General features: G+C 39.8%; 1 protein-coding gene across 1 annotated transcript; it reads left to right on the top strand.

The window, feature by feature from the left end:
- Window positions 1-474: 474 nt before the first annotated feature.
- LOC108706570 (60S ribosomal protein L9) lies at window positions 475-9,450 on the top strand. The gene is made up of 7 exons (XM_018243099.2): window positions 475-521; window positions 604-719; window positions 1,604-1,699; window positions 3,081-3,213; window positions 6,597-6,677; window positions 6,897-7,006; window positions 9,396-9,450. Exons 1-6 carry the CDS (start codon window positions 476-478, stop codon window positions 7,001-7,003), a joined length of 579 nt encoding a protein of 192 aa, XP_018098588.1. The 5' UTR covers window position 475; the 3' UTR covers window positions 7,004-7,006; window positions 9,396-9,450.
- Window positions 9,451-13,114: the final 3,664 nt, after the last annotated feature.

Genomic DNA, 13,114 nt, shown 5'->3' with positions numbered 1-13,114 from the left:
AAGAAGTCGTCTGAACTCCGCTGGACAGAATCGGCACCGAAGGATAAGCAAAGACTTGGGGGCAGGTAGGCTGGGATGGGGTTAGGGTTTTTTTTTTTTTATTAAGGGTTTGTTTTTCCTTTAAGGTAATATTTGTTGTGCTTTGTTAACGTGTGGTCTTTAATGCCATGAACTGTAGTAGAAAAAGTAAGTGCAGCTTGTGACAGTAACCTTGCAGAAGAACTACAATTGCCTGAGTCTTCCAGCGATCCTCTTTAGTAATGCTGGCATGATATAAATAAGTAACAATCAACACACTGAGCCGTCTCAGGTTAATACTTGAGGCTATTATGTTGAAGTGCACTTGATGAGCCCGTGTTGTAGTCACCTATTGGTGGTTCAAAAAAAAAATGACCTTCATGGCATAAATTATATCTAAATATCCCTTCATATGATGCAATATTGATCTGTAATTATTTTTCCATTCATTTATAGAATGAAGACCATTCTCAGCAACCAGATTGTTGACATCCCTCAGAATGGTAAGTTGCTCTACAAAACAACCTTCTTGTACTTGCACTTTTTTTTTTGTCTGCGTGCCTCTGACTTTCTGTCTTTTCACAGTCGACATCAATCTGAAGGGCCGCACAGTTACTGTAAAGGGGCCCAGAGGTGTCCTGCGGAAAAAGTTCAACCACATCAATGTTGAATTGAGTCTTCTGGGCAAGAAGAAGAGGAGGGTAAGTACACTGTTTGTTTCCTATGTGCAATAACCTGAAGTTAACCAAACTAGGGACTTGAGCAAGGGGAATGTCCATGATGTAGGCTCGATTAGTTGTCTGGCTGAATATTCTATTTCCTATTGTAACAGGTTGTAAGATAGTAAAAAAATTTTTTGCTGAGCCAGCAAGTTTTTTGTTTTTTTTTTCTTCCCATGACCGTAACCCTTTAAACCAGCTTCATAATACAGGTATGGGACCTGTTATCCAGAATGCTCGGGACCTGGGGTTTTCCGGATAACGGATCTTTTCGTAATTTGGGTCTTCATGCCTTAAGTCTACTAGAAATTCATGTAAACATTAAATAAACCAAATAGGCTGGTTTTGCTTCCAATAAGGATTAATTATATCTTAGTTGGGATCAAGTACAAGCTACTGTTTTATTATTACAGAGAAAAAGGAAATCCATTTTTAAAAATTTGGATTTGGATTAAATGGAGTCTGTGGGAGACAGCCATTCTGTAATTTGGAGCATTCTGGATATTGGGTTTCCGGACAAGGGATCCTATTCCTGTAGTATGCTATATAATGTATCCTAATGATTGATTTTAACATATTCACTAGTGGGGAGCATAGAATAACTTTGAAGTGTAGGGCTGAATGTGCCATGTGATTTGACAGCAGGGAGACCTTTTCATATATTTTTAGATTGCCCCTTCTAGTCCAGTATTTGGTCAGGGCCTCACATAACAAACAAGGTTACAGACGTATGTCTAATATCCTCCGGTCTACTATAGTTCAAGCTAAATGTAGGGCAGCAAATAAGTGGCCTTAGGGCTAAATCTTCCTAGATAGGGATGCAGTTTGATTTATATTGAACATTTTTCTTTTCTCCCCTCTCTTAGCTCCGTGTTGACAAATGGTGGGGTAACAGAAAAGAGCTGGCCACAGTGCGCACCATCTGTAGTCATGTGCAAAATATGGTGAAAGGAGTCACACTGGTAAGTGAAGTTACTTTCCACCTGTCAGCCCATTATCAGTTGGCTTGTGTATGTAACGTTGTCACACAAGGGCTGTTGTAGAATCTCAATGCTATGTTAAAATTGACAGTTTCTATTTAAAAGGTTACCTTAAAGTGGTTGTTCACCTTTTCAATTAAAATTTAGTATGATGTAGAGGGATATTCTGAGACAATTTGCAATTGGTTTTCATTTTTTATTTGTGCTTTGAGTTTTACTTTTTATTCAACAGCTCTCCAGTTTGAAGTTTCAGAAATCTGGTTGCTAGGGTCCAAATTAACCTAGCAACCATGAACTGATGTAAAAGAGACTGAAATAGGAATGGCCTGAATAGAAAGATGAGTAAGCGAAAGTAGCAATAACAATACATGTGTAGCCTTGCAGAGCATTTTGTTTTTTAGATGGGGTCAGTAACCCCCATTTCAAAGCAGGAAAGAGTTAGAAGGCAAATAATTCAAAAACTTTTTTTTTTTTTTTTTTTTTCGAAAAATTACTTAGAATTGGCCTTTCTATAACATACTAAAAGTTCACTTAAAGGTGAACCACCCCTTTAAAGGAACGGTAACACGAATAAATGCGTTTTTTTTAAAGTAATTAAAATATCATGTACTGTGGTTCTCCACTGGTAACTCTTGTTTGCTGCAGAAACACTACTATAGTTCATATAAACAAGCTGCTGTGTAGCAATGGCGGAAATTGAAAAAAGACTATATGGCACAGGTTTAATAGTAGATAACACCATTATCTTCTGCAGAGGTTATCTGCTGTGTAACCTGAGCCTTGTCTCCTTTGAACGGCTGCCCCATTGCTTATTTATAGAAATAGTAGATGTGTTTCTAACTCGGCAGTTTTACCAGTGCAAGTTTTGCGCCATGCATAATGCGCCATGCATAATGGAGCAAATAAAACTGACCCACATTCACATTAGGCAGCTGCTTGCCATTGGTTGCATGAGACAAATCTCTGCCCAGTATTTATGTAGAGAGTATTAATTTCGCTTAAAATCTTTGTGGATATGTTAACAAGTGGGTGGTGGTAAATATTGATGTCTTGTAAGCCCACAAATAATTGTCCAGGCATGTGTTAGATTCACACTCTGTGGATGCTTTAATTCTGAATGGAGACTTGTCTGCAATGTGCAATTGGAAACCAGTGCCATAAACTTGTTTACATGGTAGAACTCAGATTGCATATGCAAATTAGGATTCAGATTCGGTTTGACCGGGCAGAAGGATTCGGCTGAATCCTGGATTCGTTGCATCCCTACTGCATATAGAAGCATAGCTTTGTAAAAGTCAAACTTTGGCATGCATGTCTGCTCCATTCCCTTTCCATAATGACATTTCTGCGTCCTTCTCCACAGGGGTTTCGTTACAAAATGAGATCCGTGTATGCTCACTTTCCCATCAACGTCGTCATTCAGGAGAGTGGGTCTCTTGTGGAAATCAGGAACTTCTTGGGTGAAAAGTATATCCGCAGGGTTCGCATGAGATCAGGAAAGTGTCAAGTCTGCTTGCTTTTCATTATCTGTTCCTTTTGGTACATAGTTTATAAATGTGCTGTATCTTTCCCATTACTGCTGGTTACTAACAGTGTCTGCTAACTGAGTATCTGTTATACTGTTGCAACTCTTTACCTGGTCTGTTTTGAGGTCATATAGGGATTTGCCTGTGACCCTTGAGTGTATCCATATCCCTAGTATGATCCCTGGTCTTTAGAGCTCATCTGCTGCAGGACCAAGACTCCTGCCTTCCCTCTACTAGATCTGCAAACTTTGTTTGTGTCTGCGAGTTACATAGAACCCCATTTTCGTCAGCAAGGAATAAAAAGATCAAAACACGGCATTTCTAATGAAGTCTAGTTAGCTGGTGGTAGGATATGCAGAGGTCTTGAGTTTCTGCAGAAAACTAAACTCCCCAGGATAATCCAAGATATGATTATCCGTTCATATTGTCATGCTTAGTCTGGTTTTTATTCTGAGCTGTCCTACATGTTACCGTATGACTAATTGCCTGACATGATTTTCTGAATTGGTTAGTGGAATTTGGGAGTATATTTTCGGAGATTTAGGGCAGAGACAGACGAGGAGATAAGTCGCCCGCCGACAAATCGGCTTTTCGGGCGACTAATCTCCTTGATCTGCCTCCCTGCCGGCTAGAATCTAAATCGCTGCCTGGATGGCACTTCGGCAACTTCAGAAAACTAAGTGCTCAGAGTGCCATCCCGCCGTCAGTTTGGGGAGATTAGTTGCCCGAAGAATAGGCGATTTGTTGATGGGCGACTAAATCTCCCCGAATCTTCTCGTCTGTCTCTGCCCTTATGGTGTTTTAATACAGTTGCCAGTTGAGTAAAACCTTCATGAAACACATTGCTTTACATTTTTAACTTTTTTTGAAATTGGTCACTTTTTGTTTCAGGTTGCTGATCATATCTAGTTAAAACTTGATTATATATTCTGCAAAATGAATACTTTGATGTAAGTCACACTGCTATGAATTAAACATTCTCTGTTCTAGGGGCAGTGTGACACAAGGGGGCTTCAGCTACTAAAACTGATTTATGTCTACTGAAGTGGGAAGTTATTTTAAAAAATGCCAGCCTCCGGTGTTGAGAATTGCATACGCTTTTAGGAGAGACTCGTATGGCTGTCATATAGGTTAATTATTTGTGGATCTCGGATAAGGGGTTTTTGTTTCACAGTTGGTGAGAAACATGGGTGAATCACCCAAAGTAGCTAGAAATGTTGTACATTATGTTTTGGGCTTCTGTACCAGCCCAAGGCAACCCCAACCCTTTAGCAGTAAAGATCTGTGTCTCCAAAGATGCCCCAGTAGCTCCCCATCTTCTTTTCTGCTTATTCACTACACATGCTCTGTGCTGCTGTCGGTTACTGAGCTTAGGGACCCACTCACAATATACAGTACATATAGAATAGAAATGTCACAATATAAGGCTGATTAGTAATTAATACAGATAATTACTACATGGCAGCTCAGAAACCAGTGCAATTAGCATCAGAATTTAATAATCAGCCCTGTAGCATCAGCTTATATTGCAGGCCAACCTCATTTTCTGCTTGATAATTAGTGACGAGCCCTAAGCTTAGCTTCTCAACAGCTGCTCAGAGCCCACTGAGCATGTGAGTGTCACAGACACTTTCCAAGATGGTGACCCCCTGTGACAAGTTTGAAGTCCTGGATCATTGCTGCTATTGACAAGCTGAAACTTTAGGCGGGTGCAGTAAGTTCTGTATATAAACTACGGTATTATTGCCATATTCAATTTTGGAGTTCAGTGCTCCTTTAAAGAAATATGGTCCCCAAATTCCTCCTCACCTAACTTTAAAATGTCTGAAGACTCTGCTCTTGGGCGACTGTTTCCATGGAGTTTGCCAGTAGCTTAGATTCTAACAGAGGGAAAAAAACATGGCATATTATAGTCCCAGGTTAACAATTGGCTGTGCGGGGGCCTTAACAAATTGGCACCCTCTAATATGTTTTTATTTTATATTTATATTATATTTTTTGTTCATTGTTGCCCTACATTTTTTTTTTATAATCGTACATTATATTAAGCTTTCATTAATAAACAAAATTAGAAGGAAGAAAGAGAAATAGACATTGAGAGGCTACACTGAACTTTTCTTAAACAGAATTATTGGGCCGTTGTTGCGGGTGAATCCAGCTAAGGAGTCCATATTTTTTTGATTTTCTGTGGCTATCCTCTGGCAATATAAGTTAATTTGTAACGTTTAAGCTGGGAATTTATGGTTTTAATCCATTTTTTTAAGCGTAGAAGGTGTTGGTCCCATCCATTGTAGGGCTATCATTTTCCTGGCGTAGAATAAGTGTTCTCATCAATAATCTGGAGTGGATTCTAGGTACCAGTCTGTTACTACCAGTAGGCAGGTAACCGGGTTCAACACTTGCGGCAAAGTAAACTCGTAGGCTAAAAATTGCTTTACTTTTTTTCCAAAATTTCTGTATATCTGGACAATACCAGATGTATAAAGTCGGCATCTGGTGAATTGCAGCAAGGACATCTGGAATGCTCTAGGCGACCCATAAGTTAGTTTTTTTTGGTGTCAAGTACATTTGGTGTACAATTTTAAATGTTTCTTGTGCTGATTAGAGGAGATAGAGGCTGTCCTCCAGCTCTTCCCAATCAATCGGGTTCTAAGTAAACTCCACTACCTTCCCACTAGGGTCATATTTTCGAGATACAAGGAATGTGTATGTTTTAGGCGCTAGTTTTTTTTTTTTTTTTTCCCCTGGCGATTGTCAAGTTGCTTAATGAAGCATTATGCCACAAGGGCATGTCTGGTGAGAGAGAGTTATCTTTATTAGTGGATTTGCAAAGAATGTCTGACTTTTTGGTGGCTTCTAGTAATGGAATTAAGATGGTTAAGGATTTCTTGGACCTGTAGAGAACATGATGTAGTGATTCAATAGAGCCAAAGTATAGGGCTTCCAACAGAAGCTGGGTTTTCGGTGTCAATTGTTTTCCAGTTGGAGGCATGGATTGTTGCCCTACTTTTTTAGTATCTTTGAGCAACAATGGTACCTAAATGAGCTCTAAAAATCAGTTTTGGTGTGATTTTATAATAAGCAACCAGTGAAAGGCTGAGACCTTGCACACCCTGCTATATTTCAAGCAGGGCTCCAAAACATCCCATTCTACAGTAGTCTTATTAGTCTCTGTCATTGTTAAAGTAGCATTCAACTTTGTTTCATCACTTGACAACCATTTAAATAGCACAGGTGTTGCAATTAACAGGTAATGTGTTCAAATGTCTGTCTTTTTAAGAAATATTTTATAAACTAAGTGTTTGATGGCATGAAGTTGTAAAAATAAATCCATCTGTACTTTTCCATTCTAGGTGTTGCATGCACCTTATCCCAAGCCCAGAAGGACGAGTTGATTCTTGAAGGCAATGACATTGAACTTGTATCAAACTCTGGTAAGTCCTTAAATATCCATTCAAGGTTCCCAATAATGAGACTTATTACCGGGCCTAGATGTGTGATGGATTCTTTCTTAATAAAACATAATTCTACTTGTTTGTTCAAGGTTGAAATTTGCCTGGTTAACATTAGAGATTAAGTGGTTTAGAATAATATGTGGGGTTTTTAACCATCATAGCTGGATGTCATACATTATATATTTTTTTCTTTTAAAGCTGCCTTGATCCAGCAAGCCACCACAGTAAAGAATAAGGATATCCGAAAATTCTTGGATGGGATCTATGTGTCTGAAAAGGGTACAGTCCAGCAGCTTGAAGAATAAAAGGTTGGTGTTTGGACACTCCAAGTTGCACTTGATTTACTAGTTTGTGTACCTGAATGTGTCTGCTGCATAAAACTGAATAAAAACATATACACCAGTACATCTCATGTAAAATATCCCATCACACAGTATAGTGTAAGTATATTTCAGTATCCAACACAGAGTACCCTTAGCACACAACAATATGAAAAAATCAACACTTGGGGGGGTCGAAGTGAATTAGAGGGAATTTTCGAAGTAAAATCGACATTCGAAGCAATTTTTTGGATACTACGACTTTGAATTCGAAGTAAAATAGTTTGAATATTCGACCATTCAATAATCTGTCTCTTTAAAAAAAAAACGTAGAATTCAATACTTCGCCAAATGAAACCTGCCGAAGTGCTAAATTAATCTATGGGGACCTTCTAGAGCAGTTTTTTAAGTCGAAAAAACGTTTGATCGCTGAAATCCTTAGAATCGTTCGATTGATTTAACTTCGACCGCAGGACACCCAAATTAGCTGAAAAAACTTCGAATTCGATGTCGAAGTATTTTAATTTGATCAAATTTCGAAGTATTTTTATCTTCGAAATTCGACCCTTGATAAATCTGCCCCTTGGTGGTATCTGAGATCCCCATGGTTATGGAGAAAAGGGGTTTCTAGTATGTTGGCTTGGAAGTAAAGTATTTCTTACATGTTGCAACTGAACAGACTGATTGAAAGGAAGGGGGCTTCTCCATAGACTACTGACTTCTTTTGATTTGTGCTTATACAAACCAAGAAGTAGCATATGACACTCTGTTTTTATGGTTTTTGCTCTTTAATACAAGAAATAAAACATGTGTGCCTAATGAAGGGTGGTTCATGTTTAAATTAACTTTTAGTATGATTTAGAGAGCATTATTCAGACAATTTGCAATTGGTTTTTTATTCAGCAGTTCTTCAGTTTGCAATGTCAGCAATCTGGTTGCTAGGGTCCAAATTACCCTAGCAACCATTACCTCAATAAAACTGGAATAGGAGAGAGCTTGAATAGAAAAATGAGTAATAAGTAACGATAAATGTTTAGCTTTACAGAGCATCTTTTCTTTTTTGATGGGTCAGTGACCGCATTTGAAAGCTGGAAAGAGTTAGAAGGCAAATTTAAAAACAATTTAAAAAGAAAACTAAGACCAATTGAAAAGTTGCTTAGAATTAGCCATTCTATAACGTACTAAAAGTTAATGCAAATATGAATCGCCCCTGAGCTAAACTATTTTTATTGGGCAAATATATTTGTTATATTGCTGAAAGCAAATGGACTTGTTGACCACTTAACATTTTGTGGTTTTTTTGAGGTTGGTTTACCCAGAAAACAATTAGTCAATTGGTCAAAACTTCCAGCAGTGTTCTACAAAATTCCCAAAGAACCAAAAGTATACTTTAGAACAGTAGGCCTACCCCAGGAAAGTGCACATTCTGACAATGTAAAATGGGTAAATGTTCTTCTTCAAACTCCCACCTGCAATATTTTCCTAACGTAAGCAGTGTATTGGCATTTTCTGAATCACTTCAAAGCTTGAACTTTACAGGCAAGAAAAGTTGTACTAAATATGACCTATATTTACCAAAGTATGTGGCCACTTGTTTGCTGCTATTCCGGGCAATCCTCTCCCAAGGGTCACTTGTTCCCCCACTTTTTTATTTATTTATTTTTTTGCCTAGTGTAAAAACTTTCACCACAAGATGGAGCCATAGATCATAAAATTAGGGATGCACCGAATCCACTATTTTGGATTTGGCCAAACCCCCGAATCATTTGTGAAAGATTCGGCCGAATACCGAACCTGACTCCTAATTTGCAAATTCGGTTCGGCCGCGCAGAAGGATTCAGCTGAATCCTGCTGAAAAATCCTGGATTCGGTGCATCCCTACATAAAATGTACAATTACTGCAACTAAGTGGTTCATCTCAGAGTTAAATGAATAGGGATTGTGCTGAACATATTTTTGAATAATGTTTTTGTTTTTTGTACCGATTTGGAGAAAATAACTTGAATTTGTCTACGTTCAGTGCTTAAGGAGGACAATCTAAGCAAAACATCAGTCCACTGGCGAGGCTTAAATATTACAACAAACACTTCTTGCCTCTGATAAAGCCTCTGCTTGGATTTTGTCTGTTTATACAGGCGGCTTATGGGAGTAGCAAGAAATAACACAACTGCTGACATCACTACTTTCTCTACATAATTTGCCTTGTGTGCCTTTATTAGCAATATTTTGCGCTGCTGTAGAATCCATGAGAATTAATATCCGATTATAAGGATGTGGTCATAGAAGGGTAAAATGAGGTCGTTAGGCTGTTAGAACAATAGCATTGGTAATGGACTTTAAGCAAAGGTACAATGATGTATATTTTTTGTCTTTACAGGCCTGCAGAAGTCTGATTCCTGTGCTGCTTCCAAAAATAAAGTCCCTTTATCTAATCTCCTGATTTGTGTTTTCTTTTTTTTTTTTTTCTTTTTTTTTAAAGGATTCTCTTAATGACTATTTTGGCAAGTAGATATAACAATAAAGCCTTAACACATAACTGCATAATTCACACAAGATTAATTAACTTTCTGTAAATGCATACATTTTCAGAAGCTGGGATTATCAAAACTGTCATATACTAACACCACCACTGGAGATTCGCTGTCCTTCTGGCCTTATTTTCATAGCCTTTCACATGCACATGTAATTGCTTTCTGACAAAATGTTTAGATGGATCTCCCCTTCCGCTACAGTTTAAGGGCAGAAACACACGGAGACGCTGGAGGCTTGTGGTCGGGGGAGAGAGGGAGTGTATAGGGTCAGAATGATCGGCTGGGATGTCCGCTGTACTCACAGTTGAGTTCTGGGCCAAGATGGCTGGCGTAGATAATCTGCTGCGCTGCTCCTTAGGCGTTTCTGTGTCGGCCATTTGCAGATGCAATCAGATATCAGAAGCCTCTGCCATACTTTGCTTCTTTCTGCCCATCAGCAATTGGTCACGAGCAAGCTTGAATATAAGGGGATATTCCCTGGGTTTTACTGGATTTGCGTGGGTTTCAGACGGAGCTCAGCTAATACACGTCTGCTCAAATTGCTAGTCGGCCACGCCCTCCGCAATGATTATCTTAAAATGAATTCGTAAAGTAAGTTTTTTTTGCAGATTGCTTAACCGCTGTAGCTTTGATCTATTTTTTACATTAGCGGTATGTTAACAGTAAATACTAGTTAGTGTTAATAAGACCACTGTTAAAAGCATTCTGTGTAAATTGGAGACTACAAAACAAATACCCTCATTCAGTTTTCGTTCAGGTTTTCCATGCATTGTCAATCTGCTATTTCACATATTTGGGGGTCAGGTAATCTCAGATTGTAGACCAGTGGATGACCAGCTCTGCCCAACTAGCACTAAAAGCTACATAAAGTATTGGTCATCCTTTCAAACTAATGGTCCAATACATAAGAAGTGCCCAAAATAAAATGTATACAAAGAATGTAGGGTTGAATACTTTAGAGCTTGTTGTCTGGCAATCTTCATAAATCCTGTCTCTTACATGTATAAGTTCAGCCATGCAGTTGGCTTTACTAGAAACACATGGTTTTTGAAAACGAATTAAATATCTTTAAGGTGGACTAATGAGTGACTAGTACAGTCAGATTTTACGGTTTGGTTTAATGAGCACAGACACCACATATATACAAGGTGGAGAAAGCTTTGTAAATCACACTGAATTCTAATTGTCAATTTCCTTGTTCGAAATCCTGCAGACTCTTAGGGCTCCTCCTGACGAGCGGTTGTAGACGCATTAAGTTTTTTCCAATGAGGCTGTACTCTCGCAGACGCATGTAGGCGCTGAACGCAGGATAAATGCAGCATGTTGCGTCTCAACCTGCGTTCGGCGCCTACACGCGCCGAACGCCTGTGAGTACTGCCCCATTGGAAAAAACATAATGCGTCTATTCCTGTGCTCCCCTGCGGCTGAACGCAGAAAAATGGAACGCAGGGGAGCACAGCTACAACCGCTCGTCAGTAAGAGCCCTTAAACCTGGGTATAGAGAATGTTCATTAGAGTGGAGGATGGTAAGTTCAACAGGGTCTTGCAAAAAAAGTAATTATTATTTCACAAATTGACCTTTCGACCCTCACTGGGGCCTTTGTCAAGACAAAGGCCCCAGTGAGGGTTGAAACGTTGATTTGTGAAATAATAATTACTTTTTTTGCAAGACCCTGTTGAGCAACAGCTTTCATTTTACTTTTATACATATATTCTGTTAGCACCAGGGCTACAACCCAGATAAGTGAGTGCAGGAGGCATCCTACGATTTTTTTTCAGGTTGACTAATCAACCCAAACTGCCTCCCTGCAGGCTAAAATGTAAATTGCCAGCGGGTTGGCACTCTGTGTGATTCGTTTTCCAAAGTTGCCTCACGGGGAAACTTCGGGTTACTTTGGAAAACGAATTTCACTGAGTGCCAAATCGCCGGCATGGAGGCAGTTCGGGTTGATTAGTCGCCCAGAAGAAGAGGAGATTTGTCGACGGGCGACTAATCTCCCCGAATCTGCCTGTGTGCCCTGACCCAAATAAACTGCTTGCTCCTACATCATAAAAGTGCAGTTTATAACTTCTAGAGCAGTGCTGTCTCCCGCCCCCCCCATGAAAGTCTGCCTGCTGTGACTGCTTATCTTGTGTAAAAGGTATTAAGATTAACTGGCCCCTGCATCGTTTACACCTCAAATTCAGACATTAAGATCCTGTATTTTTTACACCTGTGATCAGCCCTGCCTTGTTCACACCCCTAAAGCCCTGTAGTGTTCACACCTCAGAAACAGACTCAAAGTGCCCATTGTTCTCCTGTTCACATCTCAGACAAAATACTGGAGAGACACCAGCATTGTGTAACTGTATGTAGCACAGTATGAGAGTCCTGATAGGTTTCCCTGTCTCCTGCTCTATTCTGCCTGCCCTATACTTCCTGTGTGTGCCATACTCTGCCTGCCCCATGCTCCCTGTGTGTGCCATACTCTGCCTGCCCCATGCTCCCTGTGTGTGCCATACTCTGCCTGCCCCATGCTCCCTGTGTGTGCCATACTCTGCCTGCCCCATGCTCCCTGTGTGTGCCATACTCTGCCTGCCCCATGCTCCCTGTGTGTGCGCCATACTCTGCCTGCCCTATGCTCCCTGTGTGTGCCATACTCTGCCTGCCCTATGCTCCCTGTGTGTGCCATACTCTGATTATCATATGCTCCCAGTGTGTGCCATACTCTACGTGCCCTATGCTCCCTGTGTGCCATACTCTGCCTGTCCTATACTCTCTGTGTGTGCCATACTCTGTCTACCCTTTGGGATGCGAGCCTGGTAAGGTTTGTTCTGGGAGTTTGTTAGCATTTGAAAAGTATTGTTAGAGGTCACTTAGGTGTTTACTCATGTGCTGGGGGGGGGTGCTGTGTTATCCACAGGGTAGGAAGAGGCATATGGATTTAAGGGTAGGTCTTAATATGACTTACGTTTTTCACATATGGCTGATAAGTGATATCCCAACATTTGGTTTTTGGCGTGCTACCACAATTAATGTGTATATGGTCTTAAATGTTCTTGTGATAACATGGGTGTGGTTTAAAAATGAAGTGGTCAACACTGTTTCCATTATTCCTCCACGTAAGACAGAAAAATTCCAGCCCAAGCACACGCACATATACATGAATGTACACACACAGTAGTCATGTATCTCCTCGTGACATCATTTCTTTGTACATTATCCACTATATAATACACAAGAGCCACGATTACGTTATAAATGGTGCTTAGTGATGTCATTTCTGGCATATGGCCCACTAAAACTTAAATGTTTCATCTGTTGTGAAATATGAGGATAGTAGAAGTCACTTCGGAGCATGACCTGTATAAAAGTACTCGGCCTTTGTCTTCGGACTTGAATATGGTCATGGGACTGCTCGGTGACTTATGATATACCTTTATTTTGCAATAGGTGGTACATTGTTCACTATATATACAGTAATTAATGTACCTTCAGAATGACCCACAATTCGGCGCTGACAAAGGCATCCATGGAGTCGCTACTATATTAAACGGCTTTTATTAAACAACACTCGTGACATTG

This window comes from Xenopus laevis, chromosome 1S, assembly GCF_017654675.1.
Source record: "Xenopus laevis strain J_2021 chromosome 1S, Xenopus_laevis_v10.1, whole genome shotgun sequence".
NCBI lineage: Eukaryota > Metazoa > Chordata > Amphibia > Anura > Pipidae > Xenopus > Xenopus laevis.
The sequence above is the reverse complement of the archived record's forward strand: the minus strand, read 5'-3'. Positions and strand labels throughout refer to the sequence as shown.